Source organism: Branchiostoma floridae, chromosome 15 (assembly GCF_000003815.2).
Source record: "Branchiostoma floridae strain S238N-H82 chromosome 15, Bfl_VNyyK, whole genome shotgun sequence".
In the NCBI taxonomy this organism is placed as follows: Eukaryota; Metazoa; Chordata; class Leptocardii; order Amphioxiformes; family Branchiostomatidae; genus Branchiostoma; species Branchiostoma floridae.
In genome coordinates this window covers 12775527-12799116 of record NC_049993.1, presented here as the reverse complement: position 1 = coordinate 12799116, position 23590 = coordinate 12775527, and the positions used below count along the sequence as shown (strand labels likewise).

Below are 23590 nucleotides of genomic sequence, written 5' to 3'. Positions count from 1 at the left end.
ACCCTAGCGAAGGTATCCAAGGACTACATTTTAAGTCGTGGAACGGAATGTGCCTGAGGCTATGTCTGAGGCTGGGCTGAGTGTTCCTTTGAGAATTGACTTATCTTACGTATCCATCAGCCGCAGGGTCCAGAAAAACACACCAAGGCCACGGCAAGTCAATTGTATTGTTGACGTCAGCCCGCTCATTAATTTTTTAAACAACAAGCATTTCCTCTCTGGAGATGGTCAATATGACGAGAAAGTATCAAAATGGGAAATACTAGTATATCGTGTTTTAGCCTTGGTTTTACTTGAGGTACATGTAGCCATGACTGTACTTATAGAAGTGAAACTAGTTCGATAGTAAAAGTGGCACCGATTGGTAGCCATGACTGTAGTTGGCCAACTTGGTACTAGTAAGTGATACCAGTCTACGATACCAGTGTCACTTGGTGGGTGCAGCTCTTGAATACAGAAATAAAAGACTTGTTGGCCGTGATACCACGTTTCGTCGCTTCAATTCTTGTTACAACATTCAAGCTATCTATTTGGAAAATCTTGCTTTTTTTACCCGTGTTGATTTATTTTCGCCCTGTCGCATTACATTTGTAGTCTGTTGGATGTCATCCATAACATTGACTTGCTGTGGCCTAATTACGTATGCAGACTACTACCGTACCAACCAGCCAAGCAACTAATCAGCATTGCATAATTTCAGCGTGCTACTTTGCTTCCTGTCTCCGTTCCTTCATTCCGATCGCGAAATCTTTGGGTTCAAGGGACGAGTCACGCAGGGACGTAAACGTAGGTGGGTTTTGCTCTATCAGCTACTCCTTTATTTGTGTTTGTGACGTTAGAAACATGAGAGGATAGCTCCTGATTCAAGCCCATGTTACACCTAGCCAACAATGACCCCCAGACTACTCCCGACCTTCCCCCAAACTTACTTGGAAGTCTAACTGTGACCCCGATAATATAATGTCTCAGTGATGTTTACAACATTGAAATGTGAATCATTTTGCTAAAAACAAAAATGACCCTTCTTCTGAAAATCACAGGATATGTCCATTTTGATTTGTAAGAAGGCTGGAAATCGGCTAGGAACAAGTCTGCACTATGACTCGGTGTAGTTGGACGTGGTTGAAGTTCAGTACTAGTAGGTTCAAAAGCATTTGGGGCTCGGTTGGAAGAAGATGTATGTACTGTTTGTGAAATGCTTGGGACATGGTTGTCACGAAAGGTAGGGGTAGTCCAAAACTGGTCAGACTACTCCCAATCTACCGCCAACGGGCCTTGAGAACATCCTAGCTTGACTAGTGGTAGGGGACAAGCCCTGAAAGTGTAACAGGGGCTATTTGATAGTTATTCGCCACGAAGCTGTCAGTATATAGTTAATCTCCAAGCAGATCTTGCTGTGGCAAATGGGAAGGAGTTTAGCCGGCAGAGGAGTTATTGGCCACAGCGAAGATCTGCTGCAGAACGCACCGGTCAAAGGCAGCGGGAGGAGCGATCTTTTCAGAAACGTGTTTCTGCTCCTCCTAGTATCCACTTACCTCCAACGTGAAAATTGGCTAAATTTGGCCGGGATTATCGTTTTACAACCCTTCCGAGCCACTATCTGGGACAAACGCGGCGAGCCGCGCCAGTTCACAGCGGGGGCTTCCCCCCGAAACCGCTGGAGCAGACTGCATCACAGCGCACCAAGACAACGTATCGACATATGAAATTATCAGTTGTACACAAATAACAAGTTATTATCTAGTTGTTACTTGTATATATTTTGCAATAAAAGCTGCGCTAAACACTTCCTGTATCATTTTTTCATGTCTGCAACTTCAAATCTTTACCGATCATATACGCTTGGATTCGGTTCAAAGACCCACGCTCGTCACATTTGACGGACAGACATCGGCGTGTAAAAACGTAGACAGAACTTGAAATTTTGGAAAGGTATCCACATAATCAGCACGTGCATTTTCAGCAAAGCCGATTTGAATTATTTCTAACGGCGTCCGGTGCATTCTCAGGCAAACAAACGGGCGCCGTGGCTTCATGAAACGTTGGGGGAAATCGACGTCAGCGCCCCCCTCCCCACTGCACTTGCGTCCTGTCGCATCGTGCTGACGCGTTTTGCTCTTGTTTTCCTCCAGTACGTAGTCAGTTATTGACGCGTTATTGACACCAAAGAAGCAAAGAAATCTCCAGATGTCACAGAAAACACAATGAACTCTTACAGCCGACCCGTGACGGGATCCCTGGCCCCGCACGCCCGGGGTCAATTTCGTCACCTTCTTCCTAACGCAGTTTAATTGCCTGATAATTGCGACCTTCTATTGAGCGGTTCCGTTCTGCAGCAGATCTTCGCTGTGGCCAATAACTCCTCTGCCGGCTAAACTCCTTCCCATTTGCCACAGCAAGATCTGCTTGGAGATTACGGTAACCCACCCAACGTTCATACTCCTTCAGGAGGTGACCCGCAGCCCACCCCCACCCCTCTTCGCGGAATAATAATGGTCCTTGAATGTTTCAGCTCAAGGCAGCCATGGGGAAACAGAACAGTAAGCTGAAGCCGGAGGCTCTGGCAGACTTGAGAGAACAGACGGAGTTTAATGAGATTGAGCTGCAGGAGTGGTACAAGGGGTTTCTGAAGGACTGCCCTGACGGTACCCTCACTGTCGATGAATTCAAGAAAATCTATGGGAACTTCTTCCCGTACGGAGATGCCTCCAAGTTCTCGGAGCACGTCTTCCGTACGTTTGACGCTAACGGAGACGGTAGGATAGACTTTCGGGAGTTCATCTGTGCGCTGAGTGTGACGTCAAGAGGGACGCTGGAGCAGAAGCTGAAGTGGGCCTTCAGTATGTACGACCTGGATGGGAATGGCTACATCTCCAAAGACGAGATGTTGGAAATAGTTCGGGTTAGTATGGGCTGATGACATGAGAAGTACTTCCGAAAATGATTTCATTAGGTTGGTAGGTCATAGGATAGTACAGTTTTCTTTTACACAACCTGTCAATATTTCCTGCTGTCTACATTTCGATGCATATCAGACCTCTTCCTCAGAGCTTCTTACTGGAGTTCTGGTTCTCGCTGCTGTATGTTACTGGTGTAGGTGCGCTTTTGCAGCGAGAACACTATCCCAAACGTGGCTAATTGTGATCAGTGAGAAGCAGAACTCCAGTTAAAAGCTCTGAGGAAGATGTGTGATAGGCATCAAAACGTCAGCAGGTGATATTAACTGGTTGTAAAAAAAAACCCAGAAAATTGTACTACATGTAGTTTCCTATGAGAAGTACTGTATGAGTGTTGAGTGCGTATCTTCCGAAACAGGAGTTTAACCGGGGCAGGTTTATAGATTGGTTCATATTGCTATTTTGTGTATATTTGGCCAGTTTCTATTATTCCAACTACTTGCTACTTATCATTCCAACTACTCTCAAGCGATACAAACCTGACGAAGGAGTAACCCATCATTTTTGTGGGTTTTGTCCACTCCAGGCGATCTACAAGATGGTAGGCAATGTCGTGAAGATGCCGGAAGACGAGTCCACTCCCGAGAAGCGGGTAGACAAGATCTTCCGCCAGATGGACAAAAACACGGACGGAAAACTCTCTCTAGCGGTCAGTAACATCACCATGGATTAAGAAAAAAATGTAAATGTTGATTTCTTTTAAAGAAATGTGAGAATGGAACAAGGAATAGGGTTTCTACGCAATTTGGGTATAAGAAAAATAATCTATTAGGCTAGATTATGCTTATTACAGGTTTATTTGCATAATCAATAAGATCAGATAAACAAGAAATCTAAAGCTGTCACGTAGGTATGAGGTCTCCGAACTCAGCTTCATTGCTGTCGCCTACTAGATTAACGATTTTTTTTCCTGCTGACTCGTATTTTTTTAAACCATCAATCATGTCAGTGTCGTTGCAATTTCTCTTCACCCTGTAATCTTTGTTTCCCTCACAACAACTTTTGTTACTTCCAACTACGAGTCTACGTGTACCATTTTTTTTCAAAACCCTTCAAGCTGTACCTTTTGACCTGTATCGTTCCAGGAGTTCACTGAAGGCGCTCAGAGCGACCCCTCAATCGTGAGGCTTCTGCAGTGTGACCCCAGTGGCGGTGGCAAGTGATCTGATGGTGGTTTACCTCATTTGGATACCACTTACTGTGGCCAAGAAATATGTTGATTGTTCACCCCCATTTTGTATAAGTAGAATAGTTCATATATACCAATCACAAGTAATGACAGAGATGCTGATGCTTTCATTCAATGACTTTACTACTAGTGGCAACGATCTGCTGACGTTTCAGGAATACAGTAGAGGAGAAACAAGGGAAACTTTCAAATTACATCCACTGATTTGGCACATAGCAGAAATAAACAGCATGAGTCCATCCCAGACTTCAAACCAACCTTACAACCAAACATAACTCCAATTCCTTAGTTTTTTCAAGACATTGTTAAGATCAGTACATTCACTAAACCAGCTGTACCAGTGAAAACAGAAATCGCGTTTCATGGTTTTATGTCATGTTTCACATCTTGTTGTAATTACGGCCTGCCCCTGAGGCGTCGCCAAAAATGTATCTTGTGAAAAGAGCTGCATTGTGATTTCAATGACATTATCATTGCAAACCATCTCATACATTTGACTTTTAACTTGTGTTAGAACAAAGAGAAGACTGCTCTGCAGTATTCATTGTTAAGAAAACGAGGGCACCAATTGCACTTTTGACAAGGAGGGTAGATACAAAAAAGTTGTGTGGCTTTAGTAGCATGAATGAGTAGACTTTTTTCCAAGTGACTCTTAGATAACTGTTTCTAATAAAGAAAAAATTGTTTGGCTTGTTCTGAAGAAGTTACAAAATCGTGCTGATAGTTTTTGTCCACTGGAATTTCAAAGATTGTAGTTGTTGCTGTGACAAAGCCGAAGTGTATATTGTACATTCCATAAGGCACTTAAAGCAACATATAATTTGAGAATACAGTTTAACACATCACAGAGTTGGTTTAGTACTAAGTAGTGCCAGTAATATAAAGTTTTACAAGATTGTCAACAGATTCATTCTTGCTGTATCATCTTTTCAATATGTACCAGCATTTACAAACATAACAAAATATCATAAACAACTACGAAAGAAATACCTCCTGTAAAATCTAATAAATCATTTTTTTGAGATGGCTTTTTTCAAACAACTGCAACCCAGGTTGTATAGTAGCAGGGTTTGCTGTGAACTGATATACTTTTATAGAACGATTAATACTTTTTCCTACACTGGCCCATCTACATGTTTGCAAAAATGATTGACACATGACAGTTGCGTATCATGATGAGAAGCTAAGACCATGACTACATTTCTACATCCCAACAATAACAAAATACTGGTACACTTTCATGCAAAATTAACCAACATTGCTCTACAGCTGAACAGTACAGGTTTGTAATGTGTCATGGAGAAATTACTGTTGTCTTTTTCTCTGATGACATTTTGCTAGCAGTCAGTCAAAATCTTACTAGGGCAGCCCTACAGGAATTACCACAAAAACTGAATAATGAAATTATGTTTCACTTTCTAATGCTACAACTGTGTCCAGTTTTGCTTCTTTCCAACAACTGCTATGTTCTTCGATAAATACTTGCTACTTGACATACGGTATCTTTTTTTGTAGTCTTGTCTTTGTCATGGGTATGATGTGAGTTGAGTGAACATGTCATGAAATGCTACAGAATAACAGAATATAGAAAGGAAGTAATGAAAATCCTGCAAAGTGCCAGTTGATAGATTGAGATTCTTTCCTTAGCCTTGTCTTAAGACCGTCCCTTCCCTCTAATCAAGAGCCAATACACCAAATTTGCAGAAAACATTATTGTCTTACATAAAGGAAAATATCTTATTCAAATGCGCTGCAGGGATCTTTGTAAAAAAGATACATTTTCAGGGCAACATCATGGACAATGTAGTACTTGTACTGTACTTGTCTATGGAAGCTGCGCTAGGATTACATTTTCTTGTCGTCTACAATTGCTCTGGGGTCACATGATCAATGATGTCACACTGATGATGTCATAGGCAATTGGTGATGTCACAAGGCCGCCCTGGTGATGTCATAGGCACCTCATGAGGTCATCTCATGCCCTTTGACCCCTGTAACTCATGTCCAATGAAAGCAGTCCTAGCACCGATCGTTCGCATCATCGCCTCTTCTTCCTTCGCTTGCCGCCCTTCTTGGGTTGAGCACCAGCGAAGTCCTGTGCCTGGGGCGGAGGGTGACCCGGGGCGTGGCCGGGCGGGGTGGCCCCGCCCTCCCTCCGCGACTCCTCCTTCATGGCCTCGTAGAAGAGGTTGGCCAGGAACTCGTCCAGTTCGTCCTCGCGGGGGCGGTTGGGGTTGAAGAAGTTCTTGGCGCTGCGGGCACCCTTGGTGTCGATACGGCACTGCACGAAGTGGGAGTTGGGCTGGAGGTTGTGGAGCTCAGTCTGTGGACAGGGAACATCCCAAACATCAATATACAACATAATGATAATTCATTTACTTCAGTCTGTGGACGGGGAACATCCCAAAATATTAATATACAACATAATGATAATTCATTTACTTCAGTCTGTGGACGGGGAACATTCCAAACATCAATATAGAACATAATGATAATTCATTTACTTCAGTCTGTGGATGGGGAACATCCCAAACATCAATATACAACAAAATGATAATTCATTTACTTCAGTGTGTGGACGGGGAACATCCCAAAACATCAATATAGAACATAATGATAAATCATTTATTTCAGTGGGGGACTTATCTTGAGATTGACATGGAAATGAGCTCTGGGTTTTCATGTTTTAAGTTGGAAGTTGCACAAAACTAGCACAAAGAAACCTTGCAGTGGTAAGGGGGAGCAAAAAGTGCAAAAATAGTGTTTCTGACTTAGGGAGAAGACATGCTGTTCCAGTTCTATTCTAACCTGTAACTTTGCAATGACCTTTAGGTCTTCTTACGTGTTACAACAACAACAACAACAACAAAAATTGAACTCTTGAATGACCTTAATGACTGAAAGTAAGACATTTCACATGACAGGTGACTAAGAAACAGCTGTACGCACCTGGCACCTGGCCCACTCGGTGATGTCGCACACCTCGCTGTCCATCACGGCAAAGTAGTGCCACTTGAAGCCCATCATTGTCGTCTCCACCCAGATGTCGCCCTGTAGGTATGACATCATCAAAACACATCAACCTTCAGCCAGCTGGTTAGTACTGGTTATGGCGTATACAGGGAGAAGGCTTAACACTATTCAAATTACTGTACAGAGGGTGATAGTATAACATCAATGTTCAATGTGTTTTGTAAGCTGGCAATGGAATGATATAGAAGTAAGGCAAAGCATGTGTTTTGCGAGAGTTCACCACAAAAATGTATGTAAACGCACTGTGAAGGTGCCACCATTTACAGTATTTTCGTGCTTACCAGAGGTATAAGTAACAAAAAGGCTAAGTTAAAAAAGGTAAAAGGTAGTCCTATAGCCTTTTTTAAGGCCACGAAGGCAGTGAGTTCCACTGTGTCTAGGCCACTGTATTGGGAGGAAAAGCCCAACCCTCTACTTCCACTGCCTTTACTTTCCGCAAGCAAAAGTCATGTACCCATTTTTACACCCTGAGTGGAGTGAAGGAATTCGACCAAAGTGCCTTGCCCAAGATCACAGAATAGGTGGCATGACAAGATTCGAACCAGGACCTCTGGGTTCTGGGTCGAACACCCGGCAATTACCCCACTACTTGTAACAAGGTAAAAGTATTCAAAAGACTAAGAAAAAAATACAATTTCCCAGACAGTGAAGCTGTTGATTTGTTAGAAGGAGTGTAGGAAGACATATCATACCTCATTGGCACAGTGGTGCGTGTTGCAGCGCGTACAGAAGCGAGCGGCGTACCAGGGCCGGTCCATGGGCACACGGCGGTGCTTCTCGCCACAGCGGTCACAGCGCATGGTGTAAATGGCCTGCAGAAATAGATTTCACATAAGCTGAAATGGCTATGATCTGTTGTAAGGTATGTTTCTGGGGCAGGTTCAGTTGAAGTATCTTGGCACACAATAAAATCAGCATAGTTAAGGCTATTGGTGCAAAATATAGCGACATTTGCTCAAAATGTGGTAAAAGTATGAAACTTGGTACAGTGACTCCTTACTATGTACTAAATACTTTTTCAAAATGTTTCTAAGCGACGGTTGCTTGTACATGTACTACATACTACGTACCGTAAAAGGTTATCTAACAACAGTTGCCATGTAAAAGCAAGTTTCTATTGGCTCCACCACTAGAATTATTTCTATTTTTGTACCGAGCACTTATACCAAATTCCATGCAATTTTTGCACAGATCATCCAGACTAATTCTCCACACTACAATTACAACAAGAGTTCGTAGACCTCAGGCCTGCATGAAATGTATTGGGTTTCTGTAGACCTATTGGGTATTTTTGCCTTTTTGTCTGTGGTACGTGGTTGGAAAAATGAGCTTTTTACCGTGTTGGTTGTGCACCATGCAAAAGTCTGACTCTGAAATTCCATTTTCTGAATTTGTAAGTTTGGACATGGATGAACATTACTTATTTTGGATTTCTTAAGTATGTAACCAACCACAGTACTTTGAACTTTGAAGTTGTTGAGACGCTACCTTTTTTTGTCTCAGATGGCCCATGCACATGTAGTTACTCTGTCACATGATATACTAATATCTTCCTATTTCAATGTACTGACCTAATGCAGCTGCTAAGTCTCCTTGGTTTGTGTTCTTCCAATGATATTCATTAAAGATTTATTTCTGGGGTGTTATTCACTTGACATCGGAATGTTACTTGCATAATTTGACCAATGATACTTTTATCTGTAGTTCCATAGACATTAGACAATATGAATAGTGGTAGCCCCCATGCAGCAGCAACAGTTAGTCCCCAGGGTGGTATGATATTTTCATTCAATCCATCCAACCCAAACCTAAATCTCCTGTAGTATCTAAGCCAAATTTAACAGCATAATTTACTATGAAAAATGTCCTTGTCAATCCCATTTATAGATGGCAAGCTGCTGGCAATGTAGCCTGATTAAATCTCGCTTATAGCAGCCCGCCAAACATCCGCCGGCCCGCGGGGAGGGGCCAGTTACAGCCCTGGACAGCGGAGTTTGTGTTACACAGACTACTGGCAATGGAAGCTTTGAAAAGTTCAGAAGCTGTTGTAGTCAGAGCAAACACCCAGCAAACATCCCCGCAAACCAATGAGCAGTTGCTTAGAAGGGGAATTTCATCATATATTTGCCGCGACAAAATGCAACCAACGATACTGAATTTAAAACAGAACAAAGCTAAGCCTCCACCACTTAACCCTGCCTGTACCATAGATTAAGCAGGCCCAAAAACCAAGCGAATATGACTAGCCCAAAACAACAAATTACCTGTATACAGTATGGAAATGGCATTACCAAAGAAACAAAAAGAAACACAGGACAAATCATACACATACCTTTCTCTTATGCCCACACTCTATACAGTTCTCCTCCACATTAGAAAATTGCATCTTCTTCTGTTTAAGTTCAAGTTCAACCATGATTGCCAACAGGGTAAAGGAACTTGTACCGAAACTTAAAACTCAGTACTATACAGCTCTAGAAACACCACAAAGAGTAATTAGCAAACTCCAATTATACCTGACCAACAGATATATAATCTTGTACACTCCCGTCATCTGGCAAACTGTCAGTGCCACTAAGTAACCTGATACATTGAAGGTGGCCCAGGCCAGATGATGGTTCTACACCCAACCATAATCTGTTTTTAAAACCAAGCAGATATTGGGAGGATGCCCCAACCACACAAAAACAGGATCAACCTATACAGTATCAAGTTCAAGCACTAGGAGGCCCAAAATCAAACCTGACCACCAGGACACCACAAACAACTCACGTACCAAATAGCAACACAATGGTACCTTGCGTTCCGGAGATACAGCGCACGCCCCGTGCCCGCACAAAAGGTAACCTAAAATGTCAAGTTCAAGCACCAAGGGCGCCAAAATCAAAATTGAGCATTATTCAGCCACCGCCGACACATGTGCCAAATATCATCGCGCCAGCACCAGCCGTTCAGAAGATATAACTCCGGAAACACCCCTCTCGGACACAAAATTCGACCTGCCGGGTCAAGTTCAAACGCGACAAGGCCCAAAGTCAATCCTAGGCAACAGGCAACAACCCCCCACCCATGCACCAAAAATCGTCGCAATCGCGCGTATCGTTCCGGACACACAGCGCCAAAAGTGCCCCAAAAACACCAAAAATGCCACCTGCAATGTCAAGTTCAAACGCCAGGAGGCCCAAAATCAAACCTGAGTGTTAGGCTACCACCCCCAACCCACGTACCAAAAATCGTTGTGCTCGCACCATCCGTTCACGAGATACAGCGCCCTACATCCCCGGCTACCGAAAAGTTCCCACCAGCATCAAAACCATACCTGCATACATGCAGGTAAATACCACAATATCCCCCCAAAAATTGGCAAGAAATCAGTATAGGTATACAATGGCTTTTTTTGGGTGGGGGGGGAGGGGATGCATTTGCCTACATGTAGAACTACTGTTGTAGTGGCAGTTTAAACATGAGACATCTTTTGATTCATATTGATCAACTACATGTCAGTCATGTCATCTCCATGGCAACAGACCACACCCACCTCCTGCAGCCTCTGACGCAGCTCCTCCAGCTGGCCGAAGAACTCTTCCTGCATGGAAAAGTCGGGAGCAAAAGTCAAGACTTGTACACTAACATGCAGCTAATATATATAATTTTCACAAGGTTTCCTGTGAGTCGACTCCCCGTAATTTTGTCTGATTTATCAAGCTTGTAACCTTTTTTCTTCACGAAAGCTCAAGCATAAACATGAGGTTTTAGAACAAACTTTGTTTTTCAAGAATTTTTGATACTCAGTAAAAAAAGCCTACAGGTACATTCAAACATGTCCACTATAAGATAGAACCTGGTAAATATAAACCTACCATGGCTTCATCCACCTTAGTCTTGTTGGACTTCTGCTGAATGTACTCTCTCCGCTTCATCTGGAACATAATCCATAGGAATTATTCATTTACCATTAACAAATCAAATGTAAATTCCAAATCACAAAAATTGATCCTCATTTGACTTCTAGGTTCCATATACTCAAAACCCAGCTGTTTTGTAGGTACAGAATTTACTACATTCTTTGTGGATCCAAGGACCTGATTTGTACACTTAAGATGATGAACATTATTCAGTCCTACCGGATCGGCAAGCACCTCAAAGGCATGGCCCAGGATCTTAAAGGCTTCTTCTGCACCCGGCAACTGGTTCTGAAACAAAAGTATGTTAACAGTCAACATAGTGGATTGAAATGAGTAGTCTCGTCATTCCCAAAACATTCTAGAAAAAATGTTTTGAACAACAACAAAAAAAGGTTCTTAGTGGTAAACGTTGACAGGTACATGTGGACATTGACACACCAAATCTGTGTTTTTGGTACACTATTGACAGACTATGATTAGCCGAAAGTCGTGTAAATTGCCTTTCCCAAAGGCACAATGATGGGACAACCTGGGACATCTAGATTCAGAGCCCTCACCAGCTACACCACACACAACGCCATTTTTTGAACAAATGGATAAGATTATATCCACAAAATAGACTCTTGGTTTTCTTTACAATCTGAATCACCCCCTAGAAATTGTTAGCAAAACTTCTTATCATTAATATCATAGCTCCTTCCTGGTGATCCAAGATGTCTTGAAGAAACAAGAAAAAGAAGCAGAGTTCTAAGACTTAGTGTAGTAAGATTAGTAAAACTACCTTGTCTGGGTGGACCAGCACAGCCTGTCTCCTGTAGTACTTCTTCACATCATCAGCACAGGCGTCCCTCCGAACACCCAGGATACTGGGCAGGGGGATACAATATGTCATGATGCAGGGTCATACAATGTCTTTTAGTAAGTTTTACATTTTACGCACCTTTGCAAACCACCGTGTTAATGGTTCATTTGGGACTCTTGTTGGAAAAACTACACAAATACTTGCAAAACTCGGTAAATCTCCTTTCAAATAAACACTATAAGAATGATATGTTTCTAATAAGTCGAAGTGCTGAAAAGTGGGTGCGTATGCAAAGGTTTTTTTTCATATTTCAAAAGGACATCAATAGTACTCAACAACAAGACTGAATGAGTATCGCAGCCAGACATGAATAAGGGAAGACTCTTCAAATACATGCCATTTACCAGAGCTTCTTTAATAATTACTTACCTCCAAGGGTCTCTGTCTTTCATGGATAGCAATCTTCTGACAGCCTCCTCGCCTGAATAAAATAAATACATTTGTTTCTTTATCATTTCAAGAAGACAGCAAACTTTGATCATGAAGTTACCACACATAAAAATGTACTGAACAGAGTCACTGTGTCCCTAGCCACCGTGCCGGGCAACGTACCATGTAAGAAGTGTCTTACCAGTGGAGGGCAGCTCTATGTTTTCCTCCAACCCTTCTGTCTCCAGCTGACTTCTGCCTTTTCTGTCCCTCCTCAGCACAGCACTGAGCACGTAGCAGACAGCTCGGTATGCCCTGTATGTGGTACATGGTATAATGTGTCTTGATATGGTACAATGTGTCTTATTATGGTACAATGTGCCTTACTATGGTACAATGTGTCTTTGGTCACATAGCAGACTGCTCAATCTGTATGCCCTGTACATGGTAAATGGCACAATGTGTCTTATCATGGTGCAATGTCCCATAAATCACATAGCAGACAGCTCAGCATGCTCTGTACATGGTACATAGTACAACTATAATGTGTATAAATATGGTATGATGTGCCTTCAATCACAAAGCAGACAATATATGGTACATTGTGTCTTGATATGGTACAGTGTGCTTTTAACTTAAGTCACAAAGCAGACTGCTCTATATGTCCTGTACAATGTGCTAAATCACTGTTTTGTAAAGGAACTCAAAGCTAATGTACATTATTTGAGACTGTATGAGGCAAGAGGTATGTCATATGTCCACTCAAATGTCTTATGTCCACTCAAACAGAAACGCTTCCTGAAGAATGGTATGAAGATGTTGGTACTCACCATAACAAAATCTGTTTCAGAAGCAGGTAGGTTAGTACTAGTAGAAACACCACTAGCGACACGGCGCCGTACAACACTTGTTTCCCCAAGCTCACGGCCTTGTTCGCTAGATTGCCCGCCTCTACTCTTGACACCGGCGCTCTCGTCTTCAGCCACTCCCACAGACGCGCCGACCGCTGGTTTGTCCACTCCACGCCCCGGAAGAGGTGCTCCAAGAACCAATCCCAGGCCTTGAGGCCGATCTCCTTCAGCCAATCGCTGAAGACGATCAGGAGCATGCCCAGTGCGGTGATGCCCTGGTAGAGGAAGGGCGTGGACCGTTCTGCTGCCATGGCAACGCTCTGGTAGGTCCAGGTGGAGAAGTCGAGGACGAGGAACCAGAAGCCCAGCATGACTTCCCGCGCCATAGAGACGGCCTTGTTGTTGGAGTGCCAGAGGCCACCTAACACAAGAAGGAGAAACATTCAGTAATACTTCTTTTACTATAAACATCTGTTGGCTGCCAACAACACGTCTATCTTGCTACTGTAAATCCATTTGTTTTTATGGGGATAAAATTTTGCTGTACGAGTGAAAAAAAGATTCGCAGTCAAACAATAACATAGAACAACCATACATATTTCCAGTGTCACACAGGAGAGGTACCGTGATAACCCTAAAAAAACCTCCTGACTATTTCAAGTTTAACAGGGTTAAAACCAGTAACATAGACAAACAGGATAGGGGGCTTGTTTTAGAGGAGAATAAAGGCACTGTGTCCCCATGACCTGACATTGCTACCCTTACCCTAGTAAGCAAATTGTCACATGTGGCCACAGTCTTACCTCTTTGACAGTAATTTTGCTCCTCCAGAAATCTTAGAATGCCCATTTTATATTAAAATTCTCTAAAGCTCCACACTATAGAAGGGGGACCCCAACTTAAAACCAGATTGCCCCTATTTGTCACTCCACTTATTGCAATTTTTTTCTAGAAAACCAGATCCCCACCTTTCTTGCCGCCTCCCTTTCTCTGCTTCTTGGACCTCCTTTTGGGCGGCCCCCCGTCTGTGTGTCGGGCGGAGCTCCTCTGTCTCACCCTGGTCCTGTGCTCCTCCTCCTCCCCCTCTTCCTCTTCTTCTTGATACAGTCGGGCAAACCCGTTCTGTAACTCTGTGTCCTGTCGACCTATAGGGTGGGGGTAGGTGGACACAGAGGTAAGTACACATGTATTACATCAGCAATGGGAACAATAATAAGGTAAAATGTCAAACCACTGGTCGTGACAGAAATGACAGACAATTATATGTTGGCGATATTCCTTTCACAAAAGCACAATGAGCAGTGTAGCATGGCTTGACATCCCCTCTTTGGGACTGTAACGCTTTCTAGCAGTGTGAAAAACAACTGCTGGGATTTCAATTATCAACCTCTAGGTCTAAAGCAGGAGTTGCTTTCCTATAGACCATGACTCACACCTGTTGGATTACCTGCACTATTACTACTACAATCTACTACTGGATACTACTATTACTACTACTACTACCCCCACCACAACTACTACCACTACACTTGTTGACATACCTGTGCCCAAGTCCCCGCTGCAGTACAGTTCATCCACGGTGTGTCGTGTTCGGGAGGAGTGACCGCCCCGATGGGAGGGTCTGTCCCCCTCGGACCCTGACTTTCCGCTGGTAGTGGTCTTGGCAGGTTGCGTGGAGCTGTGGTCAGCCTTGTGTACAGGTTCTGCTTCTGTGGTTAGGGAGGAAGCATGTGTTGTGAGTGTCAAGGCTAAAAGTAGGTAGCCTGGGTACCATCCGGGTAGTAGTTCGCTCCTATGTTTCCTTCTACTTACCTTCTGGGGAACTGTCCAATCAAAGTTTTTGGTGGTGACGTCAGTTAATGAGCAAATTAAGGAATGGGTTGTAGAGCGCTCGTTCGATGGCAACAGGCCATCCCGCAAGCAAACGGAGGGCATTTCGGGTGTTGGAACACCTATTTGAACGAGCGCTTGAACCCATTCCTTTATTTGCCCAATCGGCACCCTCATACAAAATTTGGACAATTCCAAATGGTAGAGATGTCAAGGTTCCAAGATGGAACAGCAGAGAAGCAACTGTATATAGTGTATAAACGTTGAAGCGAACTACTATCCAGATGGTTCCAAGGCTAGACTGAATGGGGATGGAAGGGGAGGAGAACTAATGAAACAAGAAAACCAACATCTGGCACCTATATCAAATATTTTTAGCAAGCAATTTCCACTAGTAGCTGTACACATCCTGTAAATTTCCTGCTGGTTTTATTTCACAGCTGTAAAAGGAGGTTTTCAAATAATTTCAAATCCGCATTTGAAACAATGCTGAAGCAATACACTGGAAATGCATATTCTGAAGGTAATGAATTTTTGGTACATAAAACCACCACAAAAATTTCCACATTTACAGCACACATACCTTCTGTGTGGTCATCAGAGTCCACGCTGAACGTCCTGGTCTGGACGCGGCCGTTGCCGACGTGTGAGCGGTCACTAGCAGACGTCACGCGGTCACTGCTGTTGGAGGAGGTTGAAGCGACAGACTGCATGGACTCTGCACGGTGCATGGTCGACTCACTGCCTGGGTCAAAACTGTCCAGTCCGTACTTAGAGTCAGACTTGACTTCCGGCTGTAAACATGGTGAGAAAAGAGAGATATATGATCCATGATTTAGTTATTACCATATTTGAAATGAAATTACCAAGGTTATATACAAATTTTCAAATACAGAATTTCATTATACAGCTATTTAGGTATTGGTCAACTTATTCAGCTACTTAGTTGTAAGTTGTCATAAAAATAATACGTCTTTTTTAGTGGTCAATTGTCGTCTTTGTATGAGAACTAACACATTTTCAATGTCATTGCTATTATTTGCAGGCTTCCCACAATGTTTCCTGCTCACAAATACCATCTTTGAGACAGGATTTAGACTTTACTCTAGAAAATGGTACTAACCAATATTTTAGAATTTCTACAATGAAAGTATCAACTTTGTCCAACTGATCTTGCTGATATCTCAAACAACAAATATTGATATTCTTTACTTCAATATGATTTACCCCTTGAGGTCAATCCTCTAAGCTTTACCAAAAAGCTGCCAGGTTTTATCATGGTTGTCCATAATAACGACACTTGCTTGTGTTTACCTTGTTCAGGTCTACATTGTAGACACGTTTCTTCTGTGCCTTCTTGCCTGTAGGCTTGGTACTGGTGTTAGTGGCACGAGGTTGACTGTGCTTGGGTTCTGGTGCGGCCGGCTTGGGAGGTTTGCTCGCGATGTCCGAGTATCTCACGTTAGGTACCACCCTGCTTGCGCCTAACGATTCTAGGTTTTCCGCGGCTACTTTGGGCTTTGATACGCTCACTTTCTTGGTCACAGGCTCTGGGGTTTGTGGCTTGGCCTTCCAAGACGCGAACGCATCCTTGTACATCTTCTCCCCTTCTCGGGCAGCGTCTTGAAAGTCGAACGTCTTACCATCTGAGAAGCTAGGCGATGCATGTTTCTCTCCCTTCTTAGTCTTGGGCCGATACTGGATGTCGAAGTCAAAGTCCTCCGACTTGTGGGACTTCTGGTCTTGGGGTGCTGCTTGTGGTGCATCATGGGAAGGCTGCGGAGGGGTGTTGGATCCTCCAGGGGCAGGCTGGGAAGGGACGTGCGGGTTGTTGTCGGGAGGGGGGGTCTGATATGGTAGGTTGAACCCAAACGGGGAGCCGAATCCCGACCAGCTGGACCAGATGTTGAAGAGCTTGAGGGGGCCGTCCTCGTCCGAGCTCGCGCCCTGGCACCCCGACGCGTCCCCCGGGCCGCCGTGGTGGAAGAAGCTGAAGGTCGTGGTGGCGGGGTCGTTGTAGACGCTGTGCTGCTGTTCACGCAGACGCACCACCTCCTGGAGACTGTCCTTATACACGATGTTGGACGGGTCGAGTCTCACAGCCTGGGTAAGAAACAATGATGGAGTGTCACATATACTAGTACTCATAGCACAAGAACTAGGAATTGTAATTTCATTAGGTTGGTAGAATAAAGGATATCTGGCTAGTGGTCTGTGGATCAAGGAGGTCAAGCCTAGTGATGATCGTGACGATAAGGGATACAAAAATTAGCCACATTTGGGATTACAAATGTTTTCGCTGCAAAAGTTCCACCTACATCAGCTACATGCAGCATCTAGAAGCAGATCTCTGAGAAAGGTGTTTGAGAGACATGGATACATAAACAAAATGAGTGCAAATTGGTTGTGTAAAACAAATTTTCTTCTACATCCTAATAGAAAGAGTAATCTGTCTGGACATTTGTCTGGACAATCACATTACATTAACTGTCATATTGATATCTACATTTCTTCTTAGTGACAAATTTGTCTAGACAATAACACTACACTAGCTATCATGTTACATTCTGGCTTAGGCCCAATCTAGACACAGTTTTTACCCATATCTGTGGAGATGTCGGGAGGATCTGAAACGTTGGCTGCGGGACACCCATGGCGCTTGTAGTCATAAACAGCTATATAGCCTAATGAGCCCGCGTTGTATGCTAATGAGCCCTCCCGAAGTCAGGACGCATCTACACGCACGCTATTGGGGACCCCTGCTAAGCTATCGGGCGAATGCTCCGGACCTTTCGGGAGAAATTCTGCCGATATCTTTACAGCGATATTGCAGTTCCATCTAGACGCTGAAAAAAAGCTGTCGGCAAGAGGTTGTCGGCTCGCCGAAATCTAGAAAACCGTGTCTAAATCGTGCCTTAGGTTCTGGCACTTCTACAGCAGTATGATATGAATACCTCCTGTAGCAATCTGTGTGCCTCCTCCACTTCTCCCTGACTCAGGCACACCTGGGCAGACTCAAAACGCTCCTCTGCAGTCACCCTGGAAAACAGCACAGGAAAAATGACTTGTAGTTGTAATACTTCAAACAACACCATAAGACTTAGTACAAAACCATACCTAACTGGTCTGGTACTGTACTGGTCCTGTCCTGTAACCACACTTTTGCATAACGCCACTGTAGCCTAGGTACCATGAAGGTACTAGTAGTAACGGTTCACTTTTGCTACCCGTCGGGGGAACTGTATACTGTAATTGTATGTGTCTGTAAATGCAGAAATGTTCGCCGTGATTTTATATTCATGGTTTTCGAGCAAAAATGTTACTCACATGTTCACTTGGGTTATCCATAAAACTGTCCATACAAAACTTGAGAAAACACCCTCCACACACAAGAATCAAGCCTCATGAAATCGCACTTATACTAGTTATAGCAGCCCACCCAACATCCAGCCAGCCAGTGCAGGTTGCATTACACAGAATAACAAGAGGCTAGCTTATTACTATTCAGCTGAATTACATTTCAGTGTAATGATTGGTAAAAACAAGCGCAGTATGACTACTATACTACAGGTTACTCAGCACTCAAGTATCCAGACACTCAGCTCAACCATTCCTTTGAACCTCCTCCTTACAACATGCCAACATGGACACGTCAACATCTCTCCAATATTGGCAAAACAAAGGCGATATTTCGTATGACGTCAATGGAGATATGCCAACATAGACCTCTGATATTATTTTTCTCAAGGTCCCCATTTTTAAGGTGAATTCTCAAGGACCCCATTTTTAGGATGAATCCTCAAGAACCCCATTTTTAAGGTGAGTTCTCAAGGAATTAGTTTTCTAACTCCAACATTATCAAGACCTAGCTTACAATTGTTACAACTGCTACAAAAGTACAAGGCTGGAACTACTGGGTGCATATGCACTTGTCTTCTGTGCAGCAGCACCCAAAATTGAAGATGTGTATGTAGTTGTTGAATGTGCTTGCACTTTAGTTGCACCTAGATATTTGTGTGCACTAGTCTAGTATCACAGTAGTATGGAGCATATTCTTGACACTTGTATCGAAACAAGAGTCAAAATAACAAGACCTTGGTAAAGATTTTGATGTTTGCTATAGAATTTTATATTCAAGCTCAAAAGAGAGATAGTAACTTACTTATGGTATGTAATAAAGTTTTGTTGACATTCTATTTTATCTCAGGTTGTGCACCTAAATTTTTCCTTCCAAAAATAAATTTCAAGCCTTGCTTGAACACACCCTAACTTAGGTCTCTGTTTTCATAATCCATTTTTGCATTATTAATATTTCATGTTACATGAAAATTCATATCTTAGCATTACTCCTATTGTGACTAGAAAATGTGCAATCACTAAGAAATTTGTCTGTGCCTTTCTACTCGGATATTGTTTTTCACAAAAGGCCTTCACTGAATCAGTAATAAATTTTTGGTGGTGAAATGTACATGTTAAAAACTCTTGTCACTATGGGTGGGTACAAAACTGATTTTTCTTGTTGGATGGGTCCAGAAAAAACAGATCTGAAAAAATCAGTGGACCGGATTTTAGACTGAGTAAAGAATGACCATATCATATCACCAGGGGTTGACACATATTGGCACTTACCAGTTCAAGAAAATAACAAAAGTGAAGTAGAGTAGAGTTTATAGTCATTTCTACCAAGTTTCTACAGTCAAACTTACATGAAGACAGGATTTCAAAATGCCAGTGTGACTTGTATGCTCCACCAAATAGATTCCTTTGGTAATAGATAGAAGATGGGAGTGGCTTAATTATGTGAAATAGAGGTTGCCCCACCCACAAGGGGGTTCCTTTATTTAACACCCAAGGCGAAGCCAAGATACTATTTTATGCAAATTTTACATAGTACCACACTTTTTGGATAGTACAACACTTTTTTCTGCACTATGTGGATATAATCACAGTAATTGAAGGGTTCCAATTGGCTGAGGGGTAGTGACCATGTTCTTATCGAAAATTGGACCACTGTTTTGAGTACCACCCATGAGACGTTTTCACAATTAGGTCCATGTTCGGTTCAGGTCTGGACCTGTAGCTGATCCTCTAAGGTACAAGTCTGGACCTGAACCTAGACCTGAACTGAAACTGGACCTGAATTTTCTGTACCGGTACCCACCCCTACTGGTTTGGCTTTATCAGGTCCACGTCCTGGGATGCATGAAAGGGTCATGACGTCAGCCCTGTCTCATATATAACAACCTCAGTAAAAATCAATGTTAGGTAAGAAAAAATGAAGTCATCTCTCGCCTAGGTCTTAACCCTAATCCTTATGGGTGAACTGGGGTAAGGTTTATCAGTATACCATCACAAGCATGCAGAACTTGTGTGCTATGCAGCAGAGCTGTTACTAGTGTTAGACCAGTGGATTGATAATATAGATAAAGATATATGAAAGGGAAACACAGCATGTAGATCCATTGCATATCACAGTAGCATATGCTGTTTGTAACACAACAAAATGCCTGACAAAGAGCACTTATCAACAAGCTATTATTACACAAATTGCATTGGTAAAAATAAGCAGTACAATACTATTTACTTAGTAGAATTGAGGTTTTGATTTGCTATCAAAACAATACTTACTTTAGTTACTGTGTCATTTAATATTTTGCAATGGAAAGGCATTGTAAAAATAAAATGAATGAATATTTCAAGATTTATTGTACACTGCATGGCATTATAATCAGTCAATTAATTCCTTTGTGATTTCAGTGTTTACATGCTAAAAACTGCCCTGGAACAAGAAGAAAAACACAATGGACTCATGGGGATACAATAGGACTTACAAATTGGACATTTGCATCTGACAACCAGTAAACCACACTGATCCAAGTTTAGATTTGTGGACCAGATATGGTTTTGTTTGATCCACGTTTTTTTGGTTGGTTTTGGGGCAGCCAATATGGTGGATTTAGCATTTAGGATTAAACCTGCAAAAGATTAAACCCATTCTAGGGGTTATTCGAATGTAATACAGTATACACTGAAGATCATATCCACTCTGTCCAAAAAATGACTCACTGTCATACTAGGCACTGAAAGGTATTTGCCCTGTAAAAATACAGTAACAGGGTTTCAGAATTATCTAAACCTCTTCAACCATGAACAGTCAAAATAGTATCCTAAACAGTACTGGCACTAAACAGATGTAAAATAGTTTGCTAACCAAAATTATGCTTATGACCAGCACTTGGGAAATAACATGAACATCTGAGATGAGCAATGGGTATCAAAAATAATCATTATTTCTTGTGTACAATTTTGTTCAATGGTAACATATCATTTATTGTATGTGTACCCAAGGAAACAACATTTTGACACACAATCTACTGTATCCTTTTTTCCTTCAGAGGGAAGGAAAAGATTAACAGTTATTCAACACGTTTACAGGCAAAAATTATGCCCTTGCCCCCCTCCCCACTCAACCTAAACAGTGGCCAGCTGGTTTCACTTCTTCAAATAGTGTTGGCTTGCTTGCAAAGCTGTTGGCTTGCTGGCGACTCAAACTTTGCATATTTGTAGCCTAGATAAGCATCCACATATCAAGCGACCTCTCCCTAAAAATCTTAGCCATTGCCATAAAAATTAATCGTCAGGAAAAATTGTAATAAAAACGTCCAAGTAAAAAAGAAATGTGTGATCTCCTCTTTTCCTTCTGCTTCTGGTCACCGCTAGAATTATTCCAAATTATGCCCCGTAGATTTATGATATTAAAGCCGTTACTCTCTTGTTTTGTGTGATATTTCTGGCTCGATGCCTCTTATAACGTTTCCTTCATTAAATAAACAAAAGTATCGAAAGTGCCAACTAGGCACCCACTAAAAATGCAAATGTTGACAACAAAACACATGATCTTCTGAGCCTATCAACAGCACTTACCTGTCCCGAATCGGAACATTTTCCATCTTGGCGGCTCCCTATTTCGTCTTGAAGGGATATTGTGGACGATTTTCACCTCCAAGTGGAGTGAAGCCTGGTAGAAAGGACGTAACTTCAGGAAGGGTAGGGCCTCTTCCTCATTTTCCCTTCAGACGCGCCATGTTGTTATGACGTCACGAACGTCATAATGAGGGCGCAAAAATTGAACTCGCCTAAAAACGGATGTTGACGCCCAAGACTCAATAGGCGAATGTAATGCTTAAAATTTTACGCATTTTAAGTTTAAAAAAATATGCAAAAAGGGAAATCTTAACCTCTGAAATGTACTGAGCCCTTTTTTCTCGGTGACCTTAGCAGGGGTCATCAAATTAGCCCACAATGCATCAGGATGAAATAACCCCAGTTTAAAAAAAAAGTTATTGAAACTTAATTTTGATCGATCATACTTCCATTTTTACTTTATAAATTGTATTGTATTATTACCCATTAAAGAAAATGACTTTCGCCGCCCTTTGCAATGATATCCAACATGTTATGATCGTAAACTTGAGAGTAAAGTGCTGTATGCGGGCTGTGTGATTATGTGAGTGGGTCGCAAAATTAGATTTCCCAAGACATGCTAGATAAAAGATATCAAATTTTGTTTGTTTATTCAAAATTAGCACATTGAATGTTGTTCAGTGTCCTCATAAATTATTTGATGTCATAACGCTTTGTGCGATGAGCGTTGTGACTGATTCAGAAGTTTGCTACAAAAATGGGCCAAATTTCTGTCCGCTCTCAATCTATCTTGTTATTCTCTTTTCGTTCTTGCCCAATTTCCAAAATACCAATCAACACTCATGCATTAAAATAGTTTTCAAAAGACTCAGTAGCTGTATTTGTTACCAAAGGGCGTCATTATACAAGGAGCCATGACTTCAAGTGTATGGATCAAAAGCGACCTTTGTTAATCACTTTCAGTACTGCAGCAATTAATTCAAACCGCACAACCAGTATGGTGCAACATCTCACAGTATTCATTCATTGCGAGGACTGCAGCAGGGACGTTACCTACGGATAGACCTGCATAGCCAACATTGGTCCTACTCGAAGACCAGATGTATACCAAAGTCCGTTTTGATGGACGGAAGCCGATAATGACTGCATCATGCAAAATGTCCATGGCTCAAGCGCCTATTTGCCTGCAATTATCACGCTAACTGCTAGAGGCCCCCACTGTCAGGTCAGGTGTAAAGCAGCAGGTGCTGGCGCTGAAAAGCCTCAATCCAGCAAAAACGTAGCAAAAACTGTAATCAGCCACTTGTTGTTCATGTGCTATAATCTCTAAACAGATGATTGCGTGTAAGATCGAAATATTTGCTGAGTCCTGGGCTTCCCCGACAGCCGTTTATTCATTGGGTGGCTGCCAGAGTCTGAGAGGAACACCGGCAAAATAGCGATGTTCCTACACAAACATCTGCTTGAAGATTGTATCTGTTAGCTTGTTTGTTTGTTTTTCTTCGGACGAACGCAGAAATTCATTGTCCTTAGGTCATTGACCTTCGATGTTGCACCAGACAGCCCACACGTAAGCCATGGCGGCATCACGTGACCCCATCAATGTAGCAATGGTGTAGCAATTTGCCAGCCGCCCGTAACTGGATTACCAGAGAATATCATATTTGCGT

The 23590-nt window shown here is 42.5% G+C and overlaps 2 protein-coding genes across 4 annotated transcripts; one reads left to right on the top strand and one right to left on the bottom strand.

Annotated features, from left to right (window-relative positions):
• The first annotated feature begins 650 nt into the window (after positions 1-650).
• LOC118431737 (neurocalcin homolog) lies at positions 651-5052 on the top strand. Of its 3 annotated transcripts, XM_035843031.1 has the most exons (5): positions 651-789; positions 2133-2139; positions 2513-2902; positions 3484-3606; positions 4043-4179. In XM_035843031.1, the coding sequence occupies exons 3-5, from the start codon at positions 2525-2527 to the stop codon at positions 4118-4120; spliced, it is 579 nt and encodes a 192-aa protein (XP_035698924.1). In that variant the 5' UTR covers positions 651-789; positions 2133-2139; positions 2513-2524; the 3' UTR covers positions 4121-4179. The 3 variants fall into 3 exon arrangements, with proteins under 3 accessions (XP_035698924.1, XP_035698922.1, XP_035698923.1); XM_035843029.1 differs by lacking the exon at positions 2133-2139 and having other exon boundaries at positions 652-786; positions 4043-5052; XM_035843030.1 differs by lacking the exon at positions 2133-2139 and having other exon boundaries at positions 653-790; positions 4043-4312.
• LOC118431736 lies at positions 4266-22120 on the bottom strand. The gene is made up of 16 exons (XM_035843027.1): positions 21921-22120; positions 17951-18035; positions 16311-17099; positions 15580-15790; positions 14708-14875; positions 14135-14311; positions 13146-13587; positions 12518-12630; positions 12316-12367; positions 11866-11950; positions 11304-11372; positions 11040-11099; positions 10718-10765; positions 7872-7991; positions 7096-7197; positions 4266-6469 (listed from the first exon to the last, which is right to left on the bottom strand). The coding sequence occupies exons 1-16, from the start codon at positions 21944-21946 to the stop codon at positions 6185-6187; spliced, it is 2832 nt and encodes a 943-aa protein (XP_035698920.1). The 5' UTR covers positions 21947-22120; the 3' UTR covers positions 4266-6184.
• Positions 22121-23590: the final 1470 nt, after the last annotated feature.

Coding starts and splice junctions, on each gene's coding strand:
- LOC118431737 (XM_035843029.1), top strand. CDS start 2,525: ATGGGGAAACAGAACAGTAAGCTGAAGCCGGAGGCTCTGGCAGACTTG. Junction 2,903..3,483: donor AGATGTTGGAAATAGTTCGG/GTTAGTATGGGC, acceptor TGTCCACTCCAG/GCGATCTACAAGATGGTAGG. Junction 3,607..4,042: donor ACGGAAAACTCTCTCTAGCG/GTCAGTAACATC, acceptor GTATCGTTCCAG/GAGTTCACTGAAGGCGCTCA.
- LOC118431736 (XM_035843027.1), bottom strand. CDS start 21,946: ATGGAAAATGTTCCGATTCGGGACAG. Junction 7,198..7,871: donor CGCACCACTGTGCCAATGAG/GTATGATATGTC, acceptor TCATACCTACAG/GGCGACATCTGGGTGGAGAC. Junction 6,470..7,095: donor CCGAGTGGGCCAGGTGCCAG/GTGCGTACAGCT, acceptor CCCTGTCCACAG/ACTGAGCTCCACAACCTCCA.